Source organism: Pseudophryne corroboree, chromosome 5 (genome assembly GCF_028390025.1).
Source record: "Pseudophryne corroboree isolate aPseCor3 chromosome 5, aPseCor3.hap2, whole genome shotgun sequence".
Lineage (NCBI taxonomy): Eukaryota > Metazoa > Chordata > Amphibia > Anura > Myobatrachidae > Pseudophryne > Pseudophryne corroboree.
In genome coordinates this window covers 451,681,514-451,702,160 of record NC_086448.1, presented here as the reverse complement: position 1 = coordinate 451,702,160, position 20,647 = coordinate 451,681,514, and the positions used below count along the sequence as shown (strand labels likewise).

Genomic DNA, 20,647 nt, shown 5'->3' with positions numbered 1-20,647 from the left:
GTTACTGATGGTCTGGTGTGATGTGATGTCCTGACGTATGGAGTCAATTTTGGATGTGAAGTAAGTGGCAAAGTCAAGAGCAGAGAGTAAGGAAGGGAGACAAGGTGGAGGTGGGCAGAGGAGTGAGTTGAGAGTGGCAAAGAGGCGCCGGGGGTTGAAAGACTGGGAGGAGATGAGGTTCTTGAAGTATGACTGTTTAGCAAGAGAAAGGGCAGCACTGAAGGATGAGAGCATAAGTTTGAAATGGAGGAAGTCTGCCTTAGAGCGTGATTTCCTCCAGTGTCGCTCAGCAGTACGTGAGCATTTTTGCAGATATCTGGTGCCAGGGTTGAGGTGTTAATTTACGAGGGTGAATAGTGGTTGGTGTATCAACAGAGTCAAGAGCAGAAGTAAGGGATGCATTGTATGTGGAAGTGGCTTGTTCAGGGCATGAGAGAGAGAGAATAGGAGAGAGAAGTGAGTCAAACAGGGAGGAAAGGAATGTGGTGTTAGTAGCTTCAATGTTACGCTTAGTGATGGTAGCCTTAGTAGGTAGAGATGGGGAAGTTGAGATAGGTTAAAGGAGAGCAGGTGGTGGTCAGAGATGGGAAATGGGGAGTTGGAAAAATCAGAAATATCACAGCGGTGAGTGAAGACCAGATCCAGTGAGCTCCCATTCACATGGGAGGGTGAGGAGGTCCACTGGGAGAGACCAAGTGAAGAGGTGAGGTTAAGGAGTTTAGAGGCAGGGGATTGTGTGGGGATGTCAATAGGGATGTTGAAATTGCCTAGGATAACGGAGGGAATGTCAGAAGTGAGGAAGCCAGGAAGCAAAGTTGTCGATGAATTTGGAAGCAGTACCAGGGGGGTGGTAAATGACAGCTACTCTAAGATGGACTGGTTGGAAGAGGCGTATGGCATGGACCTCAAATGTAGAGAATGTAAGGGATGGTTCTGGTGGTATGAGTTGGTAGGAGTAACTAGAAGGTAAAAGGACCCCAACACCACCCCCATGGCGACCCCCAGGTTGGGGTGTGTGTGTGTGTGAATGTGAGGCCCCCAGCAGAGAGAGCAGCAGGAGAAGTAGTGTCAGAGTGTGTAATACAAGTTTCAGTAATGGCTAGTAGGTGTAGGGAGTTGGAAATGAAAAGGTCATGAGTGGGGACCAGTTTGTTAAAACAGATCTGGCATTCCAGAGGGCACAGGATAGGGGGTATGAGTTTGTGGGAGAGATGTGAATGAGATTATCAGGGTTGCTGTAGTGATGAGGTGATATTACTTTTGAGGGCAGGGATGATGAGAGAGTAGTGATGGTACGGGTGCCTGAGCTAGGAGGGGAAACTGCAGGAGGTGGGCAGGGAGGGAGGTCAGTGTGATGTGGATGGGGGTGTGGGGAGATGACAGGGAAGGGAGAGAGGGAGCAGGGCTGAGTTGTGGGGTAGCAGGACCTTGGGGCAGAGGTGAATGAAAGTGGGGTAACAGGAAAGGAGTGGGAAGGAAACAGAGGGATGGAGGGGAGACAGAGGAGGAGGTGTAGGAGACTAGGGTGGAAGTATAAAGATACATTATTAGGTTGGTACCCTCTAATCACTGTTGCAACATTAACAGTGGAGTAACTCCCAGACACGTTGGAGGTACTGGCCTCCAGCTGTCAGAGGGACCCCAAGACAGAAAGTCCGAGGGGGCTGTTGAACTAGAAAAGATCTCTCTCCACTCATTTCATAGTGATTTGCTACAGTCACTGTTGACTGCTGTCCAAGTTCATAAACCTCCTTTGCAGCCCCCTTCAGCTGAAGAGTCTTGGAATGTATGTGATAACAGATCAAACTGTGTACTGTATAGTGAGCTACAGCTCTGCTGTTGTGTCTTATGTGATGAAAGAAATGAGAGCAGAAGTTGTTTTAAGGAAATGCACTAAATATTATAAAAAAAACTTTTTAGGTTCTTTTTACTCAAAGTTTGGAGAGAGATAAAATTGTGAGAGATAATGTACCAATCCGCTCCTAATTGTCATTTTTCAAACACAGCCTGTAAATTGTAAGGCAGAAGCTGATTGGCTGGTACTTTATCTCTCACAATTTATCTCTCTCTGAACTTTGATAAACAAAAACCTCAGGGCTCTATTTATTATCAGTTGCAGCAAGTACCCAAAAATAAAGATTTCTTATCACCACAATTCCAATAAGGAATCTTTATTTTCCCAGATGTACATGTGGCAAGTCACTGGGACGTCAACATATGTGCAAGTCGGAACCACTGGGGAGGGGGGGGGGGGGGGGGGCACCGCCTTCTATTTTGCATCTGGGCATCTAGTATGAACTTATGCCCCTGACCATTAATGTCCAATTTTATTGCTTTTGAATCTTGGCATGTACAGATCTATTATGTTTCTCACGCATCCTTGGACATCAGACAGGTTGATCCACTGCATCATTAGCCTGGTTCAGATTACCAGGCTATAGACAACAATGTCATTAGAAATGGATACAAACAACTGGCGTATTTATAATGGGTGCAGGGGGCCACACCACACAAGCTGCATCCATTTAATTAATACTCACCTCTCTTCAGAGTCCCCGTCGGCAGCAGCAAGAGCACAAATCATCACTGAGAAAATGGCGTGGCAGCCATATTACCAGCATTTTGTAAATGTGCAGTAGAGAAATCATGGGGAAAATGGCCTCTGTACCATGTTTCCTGAAATCTGTGCATGTGTATTAAAGTCTGAGCCTCTAGTGCTCAGACTCTACAGTTCTGATGGCTATAGAGAAGGGGCCCAGATGGAGGAAGCTGCACACAGGCTTCCACCTCTCTTAAAATGCCTGTGATGTAAACCCAATATATTAGCAGTTGAGCGATTATTGGTGGTCTGCACAAAAGTCACACTGCATATGCGACATGTTATGTTACCAGCAGCGAGGATTTGGACGCAGTGTGATTGACAGTTTGAGAACTTTTGTGGGAGGTAACGGGGGAGTGGTGGTTCAAGCGCAGGCATGTCCTGATCATTTTGTGGCTTGTTGTAGACTGCAGTTGCAAAACCGAAACCAAAACATATTGATGTACTAGAACCAAAACCAAAACATAGGGGTTGGTGCAAATCTCTACCACCAAGTAGACTAATTTCATGAAATAGGCAAAATTCTTATTTGCTTGTGTCCACCATTCATTTTTGTAGTAAAAGAATCAACAAGGGCTGGGCTTTCAATTTTTTTTCTCTGTCAGACCTTTTGATGTCCATGGAAGACAAAATATATTTCTTTTTACAATAGCACAGCCTTGTCTTTCAAATAGAGTAAAGAATCTATGAGTTAGGTGCAGGATATTAAGTTAAGGATCCAGTTTTACTTTGATCTTTGGCGAGTATTCACTAATGTCAGATGCCTTCATTAACAGTGATAGGATAATCTACATAATCTGTGCTTCTTTAATTAAGTAGACAAGTGATTCTCAACGCCAACCATAAGTACCCCACCAGCTCTTGCTTTGAGTATTTCTGTATGTGAAAGCTGATGGAATAATTACTGACCCAGCAAAATAGATTAACTCACCTGTGCATAATTAGAAAAAAATCCACAAAACATGACCTGTTTGTGATACTTTAGAATTTGGAGTTGAGATCCATTGAAGTAGACAATATGCTATGATAAGCAAGGAATTTAAGGGACATGAAAGGTGGCTTGGTCTATGCCCAAGGTCAGAGAGTAAGACAGTCTGTGAGATAATGAAGACGTGTTATTTTCTTGGAAATATGGGGGAATCAGTAAATTACTATTTGTGCAAGATCTACAGTACTTGCTGCAAGTTTCCATTTCCAGATATCAATTAGGAGATAGACTTTAATACCACGAGGGACATTTATAAAGAGTGGTGCATAACAAAACAGTGGTGTTGATCATAGCAGCCACTCAGATTCTGTCATTATTTTTCGAGTATGACTAAAAACAGTGGGCCCCAATCTCGATCCTCTGCGCTTACAGTCCAGGTTTTAAATATTTCCATGCTTGGCCACAGATGACCTAATGTGGTTTAACCATCTGTGCCGAGCCATGGATATCTTTAAAACTTGGACTGTTAGCACTCCTTGAGGCCCTAAGTTTGGAAACCACTGGCTACAAATATGAAGGATAATGTCCGTTTTTTTGCTGTGATAGAGATGAGCAAAATTTTGCATCTTTTACAGGTGGTGTTGGGCTATACCAAGTGCTCTCTAAATAGCAGTGAAGGTCCTGGGCAAAGCATTGCACTGGGGCCCCTACCCACCTAAATAAAAAATAATTATAATTATAATAATAACTTACCCCTCCTTTGGGCCATTGACGTCACTCTACATGCTGAAAGCACTCTGATTGCTGGATAGCTCCAGCCTTCTACCAGTCAGCATGCTGACAACCATTCAGTGACTTGCTGCAGCCTGGGAGGCAGGTAGAGAATGCTGCCTGGCCGCTATGATTAGGTGCAATTCACAACTAGATCGGCCAGGCAGCATTCTCTACCTGCTTCCCAAGGAACTCTAGAGGCACCAGCCTGGGAGGCAGATGCCCTTTGGCCCAGCTCACCCCTGCTCGAAGGCCCCTAGAATCGTGGGACCCTGGACATCTGCCCAGTGTGCCTATACGTTAAGATGGCCCTGGCCAATACCCAATCTTAAACCAACCACACATTTGTCCATTGTAATACCAGCTCTCTTCAATAACTATAAATTCTTCAAAATGCTAATTTGCAAGAACTGTACAGAATGTTGAAGAAAAAGCATAAATCAAAGGCTTTGATTTATGTTTTTGCTTTGACATTTTGCTTTTGCTTTGATTCAAAGCTCATTATTCTGGAACTTCTTACCTCTGTGAAAAAGTCTGTTTCACTACGAATTGTATTTCTTTGCTACATGTCACTGCACTTCTCTACTACCACCTTTTATCTGCATTGTTTTCATTTTACTTTCTCGTGCCTATGTGTGTTTAAGAACTATTCTGGTAACCAACGCCTATAACAGGCAAATACACCTTTACTTTTTATTGCTGAATGAATGCACAGTGCCCCCAACCCACTTAAGGAAAGATTGAATGAAAGTCCCTACAGAAATTCTGCTATATACTACTCCCTGGCAAAAGCAGACTAATCTGCCTACAGATACACTGCACTGTGACTTTGCTTTATAAGCTTTCTAAGGCTGCTGCGGCTGTCTGGAAAAGAGAAGAGAAATCATTTTTTTTTCTCTGCAGTCCTTGTCCAAAAGAATAACTTGCTGGAGTTCTTACTGCATAATTGAAATGTTTATTTTTATAAATAGTTAATGTTGCTTATGTCCAGATTAGTTATGCACTGAAAATTATAACTAGCCTAAATTGCTGGCATTATATACTGTACAGAAGCACCTGTCTGTTACAGTAGACTAGCGCTTATTGAATTATGGGGATCATTTCGAGTTGTTCGCTCGTTGCCGATTTTCGCTATGCTGCGATTTTTTGCAAGCTGCGCCTGTTCAAGGCACGTAGGGCGCATGCGCTTAGTTATTTAACTAAAAACTTAGCAGATTTGCTGTGGATTCTGCAGCGCTTTTCAGTCGCACTGCTGATCGGTAAATGATTGACAGGAAAGGGGCGTTTCTGGGTGGTAACTGAGCGTTTTCCGGGAGTGTGCTAAAAAACGCAGGCGTGTCAGAGAAAAATGCGGGAGTGTCTGGAGAAACGGCGGAGTGGCTGGCCGAACGCAGGGCGTGTTTATGACGTCAAACCAGGAACTAAACGGACTGAACTGATCGCAATCTGTGAGTAGGTCCGAAGCTACTCAGAAACTGCTAAGAATTATTTAGTAGCAGTTTTACTAATCTTTCGTTCGCTATTCTGCTATGCTAAAATACACTCCCAGAGGGCGGCGGCCTAGCATGTGCAATGCTGCTAAAAGCAGCTAGCGAGCGAACAACTTGGAATGAGGGCCTATGTTCCAGCATTGTTCCATCGCAGTATACTAAATATTGTTGTTCAATTTTCATAGTTAATTACCCTAAGGACGAATCCTGATGCAGCAACACAGACTAGGAGATTTCAGTTCACGCATAATCAAAAAAAAGAGGATTCCAAGACATCAACGTCGGTCACCAGTGTAAACCAGGCCAGCACATCCCGGCTAGAAGGACTGCAATCAGAGAACCATCGTTTACGGATGAAGATCACAGAGGTACTTACCGTTTCACTATCACGAAAAAGGAAATACTCATTTTAATCAATAACTTGTTTTTCTTTTCTACTTTAACATTTTGAAATAATCACGCTTCGGTTTTGTTTATCTATGCATGGATGAAGGAAACAAAAGATGGCTATGCCCATGAAAATAACATTTGATGTCATGGTAGTCTATGGAACTCATCAATAAATGTCTAACATAGCTTGCTGTGTGATGAATGAGTACTTAGACTAACATAGCATCCAGCTTTCTCTATCTCACTTGGGGAGAACATTAACATTGATGAATTTGTTCAACAGATACTTTACAGAGCTTAAACACATTTTAGCAAACTTTGCAGTGATTTATTGGTATTGTAGACAGCAAGTTACTAATTAGATATGTTATATACAACATATATACCATAGTCTTTTGTGTTTTAGACACACATTACTTACATACAGAGCCGGATTAAGGGCCACATGGGCCTGGGGAGGAAAATGTTCAAGGACCTATACTGAGAAGGGCAGGAGATGTAGCCAGTACTGTGTGGGTGTGGCCAGAGCCACGTGGGTGTGTACACTCAGTGGCGTAACTTCATCCCAGTTGCCCGGAGGCAAGATAAAATGCTGCCTCCTCCCTCTTCCCCTCAAAAAATAATTTGTATTTTAGCTGACTCCTTTATACCTGCCACCACATCCCTGACCCCTCTATACCCCACATTAAATCTATGACACCTCTATACCCTAAACTATTGACCCATTTACACCCTACTCTAAATTATTGACCCCTCTGTACCCTACACTACATTACTGACCCCATTTTATCCCACACTACATTACAGATCCCATTGTACCCTACACTATATTACAGACCCCAGTGTACCCTACAATACATTACAGACCCCATTGTACCGTACACTACATTACAGACCCCATTGTATTTAAAAACACAGACACACACACATTGGCCCTGATAGAAAATAAAGCACATAGGCCACCACAAAAAGCACATAAGCCCCTGCAGGAAAATAATAAAACACATTGGCACTGATAGAAAAATAATACAGAACATAGGCCACCACAGCAAAAATAATAAAGCAAATAGTCCACCACATTGAAAATAATACAGCACATAGGCCACCACAGCAAAAATAATACAGCACATTGGCCACCAACGCAAAAATAATAAAAAAATAGGCCACTACACTACAGTGAAAATAATAAAACACATTGGCTTCAAATGAAAAATAACAAATACAATGGTGCCGGTTTGAATAATAACACACACTTCAGCACTGATAGGAAAATTAAAACATACCAACTCAATTATCATACTGTGTCAAAGTCTCAGGCTGTGGCGTCCCTCACATAACTGCTTTGCGGGTCTCTCCCTTTTATTATAACTAGGGGCCCCTGAGTTGTCCCCCCTCCCTTGGCCGCTGTGTGATCCATGTCCCATTCCTTCCCCCTGTAAGAGCCATGTTACGCCTTCCCCAGGTCCCTGTGTGAGCCATGTTCCCCCTTTGCCCTGTGTGAGTGATATCACCCCTTCCCACTTTTGTGAGCCACATCCCCCTTCCCGTGTGTGAGATATGTACCCCCTTCCCCTGTGTGAGCCATGTCCTCTTTCCCCCTTTTGTGAGCCATGTTTTCCCTTCTCCTATGTGAGCTATGTCCTCCTTTCCTCTGTGTGTGAGCAATGTCCACCCCTTCCCCTGTGTGAGCCATGTCCATCTTCCCTAGTGTGTGAGCAATGTCCACTCCTTTCTTCGTGTGAGCCATGTCCTTCACCCCCCCCCCCCCCCCCCGAGTGAGCCATGCTCTTCTCCACCCATGTAAGCTGTCAGGGGGCATAGGGAGCAGTCAGGGGAGATAGGGAGCAGTCAGGATGCATAGGGAGCAGTTAGAGTGCATAGGGAGCAGTCATGGGGCATAGGGAGCAGTCAGGGTGCATAGGGTCAGTCAGGGTCCATAGGGTCAGTCAGGGTGCACAGTGTCAGTCAGGGGGCATAAGGAGCCGTCGGGGCATAGAGGGCAGTCAGGGGGCATAGGTAACATTCAGGGGGCATAGTGAGCAGTCAGGGGGAATAGGGAGCAGTCATTGGGATCAGTCATGTGGCATAGGGGCAGTCAGGGAGCATAGAGAGCAGTCATGTGGCATAGGGAGCAGTCAGGGTGGATAGGGTCAGTCAGGGGGGCATATGGAGCAGTCAGGGGGCATAGAGGTCAGTCAGGGGCATAGGTAACATTCAGGGGGCATAATGAACAGTCAAGGGCAGTCATGGGGCATACGGAGCAGTCATGGGGCAGAGGGAGCAGTCATGGGGCATGAGGAGCAGTCAGGGAGCATAGTGAGCAGTCGGGCATAGAGAGCATTCAGGGGGCATAGGGAGCAATCAGAGGGAACAGTCAGGGAGCATATGGAGCAGTCATGGGGCATAGGCAGCAGTCAGGGGGCATATGGAGCAGTCAGGGGCATAGGGAGCAGTCATATGGAGCAGTCAGGGGGCTTAGGGGCAGTCAGTGGGCATAAGGGCAGTCATGGGGCATATGTAACAGTCATGGGGCATAGGGGGCAGTCAGGGTGCATATGGAGCAGTCAGGGCACATAGGGAGCAGTCAGAGCGCATAGGGAGCAGTCAGGGAGCATATGGAGCAGTCATGGGGCATAGGTTGCAGTCAGGAGCATATGGAGCAGTCAGGGGGCATAGGGAGCAGTCATATGGAGCAGTCAGGGGGCATAGCGGCAGTCAGGGGGCATAGGTAGCAGTCATGGGGCATAGGGGCAGTCATGGTGTATAGGGAGCAGTCAGGGTGCATAGGGGCAGTTAGTGGGCATAGGGAGCAGTCAGGTGGCATAGTGAGCAGTCAGGGTAATAGGGAGCAGTTAGGGGGCATAGGGAGCAGTCATGGGGCATAGGGAGCAGTCATTGGGCATAGAGGGCGGTCTGGGGTGCAGCATTTCGCAGGACATGAGGCTGGAGCTGTAACCTGCAGGTGTACACCAGGCAAGCAGACAGTGACTGACCTGAAAAAGAAGCAGTAGCGCCAGCCCCGGTGCCCACAGCCTCCTGTGTCCCATGCTGGGGTTCCTGTGACTTCCGCTTCCCGATGAAAAGCCCGTGGTGTGCAGCACTGCAGCGCGGAACCCACTGTCTGACATCCGGGATTAGTAGAGCTCTTGCAGACTGAGGTTGCTGCTTGTCCCAGGGGAGTGGTCACCACCCGAAAGAATATAGTAAGCTGCTAGAGGCAGCCCCGGCGATGTGCCCTGGAGCTAGATGCTGTCTACGGCCAACCAATCTGCCTATGGCTGCTGGGGATTCCTGGTGGCAGATGGGCAGGCGTGCTGCACTACAGTGTAAATAAAAATTATTCATATGACAAAGTCCCCCTCCTTGAATTCGCCAGTGGACAGTATTCCTCTTTGCATGCGTCCTCAATCCCCTGCACCCACTATACTATCAGCCCCACTGTCTCTCTTAATAAATGAAATTAGTTAAAATTGCTTAATTTTTGTACAAAAACTAAACATAGAATTTTAATACATGTGATTTATGGCTGACTGTGTGAGCAGCTAGGCAGATGGTCCTCAGTATGCTGCCATGATGGTGGGCCTTTTTTAATGTAGAGGCCTGGAGCTGCAGCTCCATCTGCCCCATCGTTAATCTGGCACTGCTTACATCACCATGCACACCCACCATACTTACTAGTATATATTTCTCAGATGCAGCAGCAAACCAGGTATTACAGGTCACTGATGGAGTCGGGAGACATGTGCATCACATAATTGGGCTCTGCTCCCTCCTGACGTGATTTGTGGATGTGTTGTGCCACTGTCTCTACCACTCCATGCACCGGTGATGTAGGATACTTCTGCTAAGTTTTTGAGCATACATAGAACTTAACTAAATCATTTTATATACAGTATGATTTTATTGATAAACTTTCAGGAGAACTCATTTGTTCCTGATAACTTTCTGAGCAGTATAAATGAGACTTTACAGCAATTTTCTATGTGTTTTTTTTTTCTGGGTAATTTACCACAGCTAATTGAATTCCTCCTTTATGTAGTTATCACAATGAGAGGTGCATCTTGAAAATAAATGCTACAAAGCATTTTTATTATAATCACCTTGTGTTTTTTATACTTATTGGGTAGCAACATCATTTATATACAGTCTAATTATTCACAAATTGTTATATATGTTGTAGGGCCATTAAATATTTATTATTCCTAATTTTCAAAACTATACTACATATGTGACATATGGAATCTGATTGGTTGCAGAGGATTACGACGCTTTGCCAATTTTCATAAATACCCCAACATAAATCCTTATATAGAATTACACAATCCAATAATTTCTGACACATTTTTTACAAATATAATCCAACCAGAATGAGATAAAGCTTTTAGCCATACAGTAGATTTTCTATCAGCGCTTATCGCAGCGAAAAAAAATCTGCAATGTTGTCGCAGTGTAGCAAAAGAAAATCATTCAGCTGGACATTGATTCCAGCAGATGTCATTGCTCTGCAGCCAGTCATCATATAATGTCATACTCATCTGTTTTGTTTTTGTAAACATCTGTAATTCTTATAGCCACTTATGGAAAGTGAAAACATCGTTAGTGCATTGTTATGTTTTCTACAATATTGTCTTACTATTAAAAGTGAAAAAATTAAACTCCCAAGTTATTTGTTTACAGTATGTCTTTAAAACTGTAATGGAATTTGACTTTCCTGCAGCAGGCCATATGGAAATGACAAACAAGTGGCTGCTAATGATTTGAAATAATTAATATATCCTTAATACTAATGAATGGAGTGCTATCAGCTGTAGGTCAATCCACAAAAAGCAAAAGTGGTTATACAGTATAATGCTGCCAATCATCATCATTGTCATCATTGTCATTGTGCATATTTGCATTGGTCCCCAAGCACCAGCAAGACCTCCAGACAGAAGCTCTGTGTGATTGTGTGCATGTGCTGTAAAAAAAAAACTGCAAATCTTATGCAAAAAAGGATGTAGGTTTGTTAATAAATGACCCCATAATGTAGATCCTGCTGAAAGTCTTCTTGGAAGGACAAATAGAAATGCAATCCGTAAAGTATTAAGCTGGGAAACATGATTGCAAAACATTTTGTGCACCATCCTGTTCAGTAAAGGCCCATATAGACGGGCCGATGCGGTTCGCTCAGCACACATCTCTCCCGCCGCTCAGCACAGCGCGATCTGTGCTGAGTGTGCAGGGGGAGACGGGGGGGGTCAGCGGGTGAAGTGAGCGACCCGCTAGACTGGCCTTCACGCCAGGCCAATCTAGCACCAGCGATAGCGATGCGCGGGGCTGCGCATCGCTATCGCTGTTAGGGCTACACACGGAGCGATCTTGCTGAGAATCTAAGCAATCTAGTCAGATTGCTTAGATTATCGCCCCCTTAAGTCACTACAAGTGTTTATACTATGATACAGTTTAAATAAGATAAAGCTGTCATGTGACCACTGTCTAGACTGACCATATTATCCCTTTAACCTGGGACACTCATGAATTACACAGGTTCTGTGGCTGGCTGACTACAAGCCTGCATTGAAGCTGGTTTTAAGCAACCACAGAACCTGTGTAATTCATGAGTGTCCCAGGTTAAAGGGATAATATGGTCAGTCTAGACAGTGGTGATAATATGGTCAGCCTACCACTGTCTAACTAACTCACTTGTGATACAACATAACCAGGCAGAGACAGGTTTTTGTAGTGCTTGAAATAAAGTTTTATGGCATTTACTTACTTCTTACTCATCCAGAAATATAAAGACATACTCACATATTACCTGATGCTGAGCAGGATGCCTATTGGATGTGATTTACACAAAAAATAAACCCATATGCTGATGTATGCAGGTCACTAATAGCATATGGGAAAGTCATACATTACAAACATTTGCACCCATGTTTTATTTTTAATAGCAAAATACCTAATCATTATTAAGTTTGAATACAATTAAAAAAATCCTCTCATATACTTTACTGGAGACACAACTGTCCAAAAAATAAATCTTGTTTAAACACACACAGAACATCATATAATGTACACAGAAAAGCACCTGTCAGCTTCAGAGGTGACTCTACAATCAGCCAATCAGAAGCAGTTCGCTAATGCTGGTATCATCATTATCATCACCATGTGTTTGCGAGAGCCACCGGTCACATGCAGTAGAAATGTTTTTGTCTGGCATAAATGATTCTCTGTACTACAAATGTGTGGTTTGTTTGTTTTTTTACAAATCCGAACTCTCATGAATTTAGGGGTTCCGAGTTAACCAAGTCCCGATTCGGAGAACTCGTATTTAAAATCAGAATCTTGGGTTTTGGATTGCTTTTAGGTCCCTTCCTCATTTGGCAAAAATACACTAGGAATTACTGGAAATGAATGTTATTGATGTGAATAATACTGTAGGAATACAAATCGGTCCAAATTACATGATTTTAGTTGTTTTCATCAATTTTCAAGAAATCAAAAAGTAAATCCAAAACCAAAACTGAGGGTCCATGCACATCTTTACTGTACATCTATGCATCTCAGTGGCACATGCAGGTGGGGTACCCAGAAACCCCCTCTGATGCACCAATTTTTTTTTTATCTCAGCCATGGTCCGACAGCCGACAATTGTAGCCCCGCCCCTTGTGGCTATATGCTGTGATTCGCGGGTCTGTCACATCATATTGGCTCCACCCCCTCCCCGCTGACCCATGATTCTGGGCATATAGCCATGTGGCTATAATTGGCGTTGGAGCTTAGTGATTAAAAGCACCTCAGCCCAGCCCTGCATTAATGACCCCTGCGGCATCCCCTTCCCTCAGGGCAGGATAGTCTCCAAAAGTAAGTGTACTATATGTGGTATGTGGTGTGTGCGTAAGTGTGTATATTTATGTGTGTTTATGTTCTATGCATTTGTGTATATGTATGTGTTCCATGTGTGTATACACTGTATTTATGTGTATATGTTCTGTGTATGTATATGTATGTATGTATTTATGTGTTCTATGAGTCTGTGTATTGTATATATGTATTTTTGTGTGTTCTATGTGTGTGTGTGTGTGTGTGTTTGTCTGTGTGTATGTGTTCTATGTAACATATATATATATATATATATATATGCACACATAGAAGGAAGCACCCTCCCCTGCATCTGTTCACAAGTATGCAAAAACTTCCCTGCTGTATCAAACCTAATGTGCCCTCCCTGCCCATCTCTCCAGTCCTAAATGTGGAAAAGTGTCAGATTCGCTCAAATCTGCAAGTGTGTAGCCTGCCTCTGGGCGTGCGCAAAACCATTTTGTGTATTTTACACTATACAAATGTATTAGTTCAAGTCTGCATCACCCAAATAATGAACATATGCAGTAACAGTGTAATGACCACATCCAGTTTTAATAAATATTTAAAGAATGCAATCAGGAAACAAATAATTTACGAACTAATATATTGTATAACACTAAGTGGTGTTTTTCTCCATGCACATTGTTTTGTCATACAATGTTACGCCCCCATACCTCTACTACAGTATATCTTTGAGTACAACTGGATAAGCACTAGAAAAACACCACATGCCAAGGAGAGTGAATTGGTCTGTATGACTACCGCCTTGTCTTCTTTGGCAAGATCCTATTTCCCCAGCAGAGAGGGACAAGCTCCGGTTTCCCCAGTAGAGAGGCACAAGCTTCTGTTTCCCAGCAGAGAGGGACAAGCTCCTGTTTCCCCAATAGAGAGGGACAAGGTCCAGTTTCACCAATACAGAGGGACAAGCTCCTGTTTCCCCAGCAGAGGGACAAGCTCCTGTTTTCCCAGCATAGAGGAACAAGCTCCTGTTTCCCCAGCAGAGAGGGATAAGCTCCTATTAACCCAGTAGAGAGGTACAAACTCCTATTTCCCCAGCAAAGAGGTACAAGCTCCTATTTTCCCAGCAGAGAGGGACAAGCTCCTGTTTCCCCAGCAGAGAGGGATAAGCTCCTGTTTCCACAGCAGAGAGGAACAAGCTCTTATTTACCTAGCAGAGAGGTACTGTACAAGCCCCTGTTTGTTTCCCCAGCAGAGAAGGACAAGCTCCTATTTACCCAGGAGAGGGACAAGCTCCTATTTCCCCAGCAGAGGGATAAGCTCCTGTTTCCCCAGCATAGAGGAATAAGCTCCTATTTCCCCTCAGAAGATTAAGCTCCTGTTTCCCCAGCAGAGAGGGATAAGCTCATGTTTCCCCAACAGAGAGGGACAAACTCCCATTTACCCCACAGAAAGGGATACATTCAGGTTTCCTCAGCAGAGAAGTACAAGCAACTATTTCCCCAGCAGATGGATAAGCTCTGTTTCCCCAGCAGAGAGGGACAAATTTCTATTTACCCTGCAGAGAGAGTTGATTACTGTTTCCCCAGCAGAGAGGGACAAGCTCCTGTTTTCCCACAAGAGAGGGACAAGCTCCTGTTTCCCCTGCAGAGAGGTACAGTACAAGCTCCTTTTTTCCCTGCAGAGAGGGACAAGCTACTGTTTTCCCAGCAGAGAGGTAAAGCTCTTATTTACCCAGCAGAAAAGGACAAGCTTCTGATTCCCCAGCAGAGAGGGACAAGCTCCTATTTATCCAGGAGAGAGATAAGATCCTTTTTCCTCAGCAAAGAGGGACAAGCTCCCATTTCCCCAGCAGAGGGATACGCTCCTGTTTCCCCAGAAGAAAAAAATAAGCTTCTGTTTCCCCAGCAGAGAGGGACAAGCTCCTGTTTCCCCAGCAGAGAGGGACAAACTCCTGTTTCCCCAGCAGAGAGGGACAAGCTTCTGTTTCTCCAGCAGAGAGGGAAAAGCTCCTGTTTTCCCAGCAGAGAGGCACACGTTTTTTTTAACTATTCAGTCTGTTTTGGTAGATTATATATGAGTTACATTTCACCTACTGTATTAGTAAAATTTGTTTGTTTATTATTATTAATAATAATAATAATAATAATAATAATAATACACAAAAGTTGCAATATTTAGTTTATTGCCTGTAATTGATTTATAATTGCCAACACAAGTATGAAAAATTGTTAATATATATTTACATTGTACTCCCTCAAGGCTGTATGTGTTTTTTTTTAACCTGTGATTTCCATTGTATATACTGTAGTTAGTGTTTAGAAATATAGAAGCTATTAATTTGAATTAACATAGTAGGACTGCAAAACTGTCTGGAGTTCACCTACTAGTATTTAATGAATGGGTTGGTCAGCATTCCTGTCTCTCAACACTGGGGACATGGGTTATAGGGAGGAATTCAATTATGTGCCGGCGAATCCGCCCATTGCTGCAGCACTTTACAGCAATGGGGATCTCATTCAAAAGTGCTCATTACCCCATAGAGTAGTGAGCACTTTTAGGTGAATCAAGCATTTGGCAGACCAAGTAAAGGGGATGAATTGGGCTGCGGAAATGGCAGTTTGCCTCTTTCGTCCACAACTGAATTCCCTCCTAAATCCGAACCATGATGCAGCAACAGATCAACCTTCTCTTTGGAGTTTGTATGTTCTCCCAATGTTTGCATGTTTTTTTAATGGATGCCTTTGTTTCTTCTAACAGTACAAAAATATATTGGTACGTTTATGTTTAGTGTGTGTTTGTGTGATATTTCCTTATATTAGTTCTCATAATAATGAAAACAGAGATTAGCTAGTTAGGGCTTTTATATAGACACAATTTGTGATACTGCACATACTGTACTATCCTTCAAATAACTTTCTGCAGTATGTGTAACTGAAGTGTCATACTTTTACAGCTGGACAAAGATCTTGAGGAGGTTACAATGCAACTTCAAGATACACCAGAGAAAACTACTTATATCAAGCAGAACCACTACCAGGATCTGAATGATATTCTCAGTATACAAAACTTTACAGACAGCAAAGGTAAGAAATACATCGCTAATTTATTTTACAAATGTAATGTGTTGGTGATGATAAAATTAAGGACACTGTTATGGAGGCAGTATCCCTATACTGTAGAACAGTGGTTCCCAAACTTTTTGGAATCAAGGCGCCCTAGAAAATAAGATTTTTTTTTACGTTGCCCCATGTCCAAATGTTTCTTATTAAGGAATTTAAAAATAAATTAAGTAAATTGTGTTTAAACTATATATCATCCTTAGGTTCAATTGTGTGGTGAGGGATAAGATTTGCTTTTGTTTGTCTACATATTTTATGATTGACAGCCGCCAGCACTGGTTTTGTCTATTACATTGACCATAAATAATTTTAATTGGTCCTGGACCACCAAATCAAGGCACCCCTGCAAGTGTCCCAAGGCACCCCAGGCTGGCACGGCACACAGTTTGAGAACCACTGTTGTAGAATATTATGGGTCATTTCTCAGAAGTTTGTGTTTTTTATTTTGTTGCCAATATATGAGGGTCTAATAAATTTAGCAACTCTCCTCAGGAAATGGACACATCCCGGCAATGTCTAGAAGCATAGACGTAATTGTTCACATTTGTGAACTATTTTATAAACAAATTTATCGTTAATGTTCACAGCAAAGTAATGTGTTTTGCAATGCATGGTAAATGTAACCAATCCAAAGTTTTGAAAACTAAGCGCACTTCAAATAAGCCAAATAATCAAATAATATGCACAACTTAATGATGTTGATTTTGGATTATTGATGATTTACCTATCATCTCTGTGATGAAAACCTGTCAATAAAATAGCCCATTATTAGGTTAGGCCAGTTTCCAAATAATTCTAATTAGAAGCGTGTTGGCATTTCGTAGCCGATGTAGTTTACTGTCAATGAAATGTGGGTGCAATAGAATTATTACAGTTAACTTTGTTAAATGCTATATTAAACAATCAGAGCTTGATGCTGCCCTTAGGTGCCATTGATATTTCTCTGACGTCCTAGTGGATGCTGGGAACTCCGTAAGGACCATGGGGGAATAGACGGGCTCCGCAGGAGACTGGGCACTCTAAAAGAAAGATTAGGTACTATCTGGTGTGCACTGGCTCCTCCCACTATGACCCTCCTCCAGACCTCAGTTAGATTTCTGTGCCTGGCCGAGCAGGATGCACACTAGGGGCTCTCCTGAGCTCCTAGAAAGAAAGTTTATTTTAGGTTTTTTATTTTACAGTGAGACCTGCTGGCAACAGGCTCACTGCAGCGAGGGACTAAGGGGAGAAGAAGCGAACCTACCTGCTTGCAGCTAGCTTGGGCTTCTTAGGCTACTGGACACCATTAGCTCCAGAGGGATCGACCGCATGGAACTGGCCTTGGTGTTCATTCCCGGAGCCGCGCCGCCGTCCCCCTTACAGAGCCAGAAGCAAGAAGAGGTCCGGAAAATCGGCGGCAGAAGACATCAGTCTTCACCAAGGTAGCGCACAGCACTGCAGCTGTGCGCCATTGCTCCTCATGCACACTTCACACTCCGGTCACTGAGGGTGCAGGGCGCTGGGGGGGGGGGGGGGCGCCCTGAGCAGCAATAAAAACACCTTGGCTGGCAAATATATCACAATATATAGCCCCAGAGGCTATATATGTGATAAATACCCCTGCCAGAATCCATAAAAAAGCGGGAGAAAAGTCCGCGAAAAAGGGGCGGAGCTATCTCCCTCAGCACACTGGCGCCATTTTCTCTTCACAGTGCAGCTGGAAGACAGCTCCCCAGGCTCTCCCCTGTCGTTTGCAGGCTCAAAGGGTTAAAAAGAGAGGGGGGGCACTAAATTTAGGCGCAATATTGTATATACAAGCAGCTATTGGGAAAAATTCACTCAATATAGTGTTAATCCCTAAATTATATAGCGCTCTGGTGTGTGCTGGCATACTCTCTCTCTGTCTCCCCAAAGGGCTGTGTGGGGTCCTGTCCTCAGTCAGAGCATTCCCTGTGTGTGTGCGGTGTGTCGGTACGGCTGTGTCGACACGTTTGATGAGGAGGCTTATGTGATGGCAGAGCAGATGCCGATAAATGTGATGTCGCCCCCTGTGGGGCCGACACCAGAGTGGATGGATAGGTGGAAGGTATAAACCGACAGTGTCAACTCCTTACATAAAAGGCTGGATGACGTAACAGCTATGGGACAGCCAGCTTCTCAGCCTGCGCCTGCCCAGGCGTCTCAAAGGCCATCAGGGGCTCAAAAACGCCCGCTCCCTCAGATGGCAGACAGATGTCGACACGGAGTCTGACTCCAGTGTCGACGAGGTTGAGACATATACACAATCCACTAGGAACATCCGTTACATGATCCCGGTAATAAAAAATGTGTTACACATTTCTGACATTAACCCAAGTACCACTAAAAAAGGGTTTTATGTTTGGGGAGAAAAAGCAGGCAGTGTTTTGTTCCCCCATCAAATGAGTGAATGAAGTGTGAAAAAGCGTGGGTTCCCCCGAAAAGAAACTGGTAATTTCTAAAAAGTTACTGATGGAGTACCCTTTCCCGCCAGAGGATAAGTTACGCTGGGAGATATCCCCTAGGGTGGATAAGGCGCTCACACGTTTGTCAAAAAAGGTGGCACTGCCGTCTTAGGATACGGCCACTTTGAAGGTACCTGCTGATAAAAAGCAGGAGGCTATCCTGAAGTCTGTATTTACACACTCAGGTACTAGACTGAGACCTGCAGATAATGCTGCTGCAGCGTGGTCTGTAACCCTGTCAAACAGGGATACTATTTTGCGAACATAAGACGTCGTCTTATATATGAGGGATGCACAGAGGGATATTTTGCCGGCTGGCATCCAGAATTAATGCAATGTCCATTCTGTCAGGAGGGTATTAGAGACCCGACACTGGACAGGTGATGCTGACTTTAAAAGGCACATAGAGCCTTATAAGGGTGAGGAATTGTTTGGGGATGGTCTCTGGGACCTCGTATCCACAGCAACAGCTGGGAAGAAAAATTTTTACCTCAGGTTTCCTCACAGCCTAAGAAAGCACTGTATTATCAGGTACAGTCCTTTCGGCTTCAGAAAAGCAAGCGGGTAAAAGGCGCTTCCTTTCTGCACAGAGACGAGGGAAGAGGGAAAAAGCTGCACCAGTCAGCCAGTTCCCAGAATCAAAATTCTTCCCCCGCTTCCTCTGATTCCACCGCATGACGCGGGAGCTCCACAGGCGTAGCCAGGTACGGTGGGGGGCCACCTCAAAAATTTCAGCGATCAGTGGGCTCGCTCACAGGTGGATTCCTGGATCCTTCAAGTAGTATCTCAGGGGTACAAGCTGGAATTCGAGGCGTCTCCCCCCCGCCGTTTCCTCAAATCTGCCTTGCCGACAACTCCCTCAGGCAGGGAGGCTGTGCTAGAGGCAATTCACAAGCTGTATTCCCAGCAGGTGATAGTCAAGGTGCCCCTACTTCAACAAGGACGGGGTTACTATTCCACACTGTTTGTGGTACCGAAACCGGACGGTTCGGTGAGACCCAATTTAAATTTGAAATCCTTGAACACATACATAAAAAAATTCAAGTTCAAGATGGAATCGCTCAGGGCGGTTATTGCAAGCCTGGAGGAGGGGGATTACATGGTATCCCTGGACATCAAGGATGCTTACCTACATGTCCCCATTTACCATCCTCACCAGGAGTACCTCAGATTTGTGGTACAGGATTGCCATTACCAATTCCAAACACTGCAGTTTGGACTGTCCACGGCACCGAGGGTCTTTACCAAGGTAATGGCAGAAATGATGATACTCCTTCGAAAAAAGGGAGTTTTAATTATCCCATACTTGGACGATCTCCTTATAAAGGCGAGGTCCAAGGAGCAGTTGTTGGTCGGAGTAGCACTATCTCGGGAAGTGCTACAACAGCACGGATGGATTCTATACATTCCAAAGTCACAGCTGGTTCCTACCACACGCCTACTGTTCCTGGGGATGGTTCTGGACACAGAACAGAAAAAAGTGTTTCTCCCGCTGGAGAAAGCCAAGGAGCTGTCATCTCTAGTCAGAGACCTCCTGAAACCAAAACAGGTATCGGTGCATCACTGCACACGAGTCCTGGAAGCAAAATTCCATTCGGCAGGTTCCATGCAAGAACCTTTCAGTGGGACCTCTTGGACAAATGGTCGGGATCGCATCTTCAGATGCATCGGCTGATAACCCTGTCTCTACTGTGGTGGCTGCAGAGTGCTCATCTTCAAGAGGGCCGCAGATTCGGCATACAGGACTGGGTCCTGGTAACCACGGATGCCAGCCTTCGAGGCTGGCGGGCAGTCACACAGGGAAGAAATTTCCAAGGACTTTGGTCAAGTCAGGAGTCGTCCCTACACATAAATATTCTGGAACTGAGGGCCATTTACAATGCCCTAAGTCTGGCAAGGCCTCTGCTTCAAAACCAGCCGGTACTGATCCAATCAGACAACATCACGGTAGTCGCCCATGTAAACCGACAGGGCGGCACAAGAAGCAGGATGGCGATCGCAGAAGCCACAAGGATTCTCCGATGGGCGGAAAATCACATCTTAGCACTGTCAGCAGTGTTCATTCCGGGAGTGGACAACTG

General features: G+C 44.4%; 1 protein-coding gene across 3 annotated transcripts in view; it reads left to right on the top strand.

Annotated features, from left to right (window-relative positions):
• GABBR2 (gamma-aminobutyric acid type B receptor subunit 2) overlaps nt 1-20,647 on the top strand; it is a 1,221,295-nt gene that overhangs the window by 1,181,110 nt on the left and 19,538 nt on the right. For all 3 annotated transcript variants that reach the window (XM_063922929.1, XM_063922931.1, XM_063922932.1), the window contains 2 exons: nt 5,974-6,156; nt 15,939-16,068. In XM_063922929.1, coding sequence (XP_063778999.1) covers nt 5,974-6,156; nt 15,939-16,068 — 313 coding nt within the window. The remainder of the gene's footprint in view (nt 1-5,973; nt 6,157-15,938; nt 16,069-20,647) is intronic.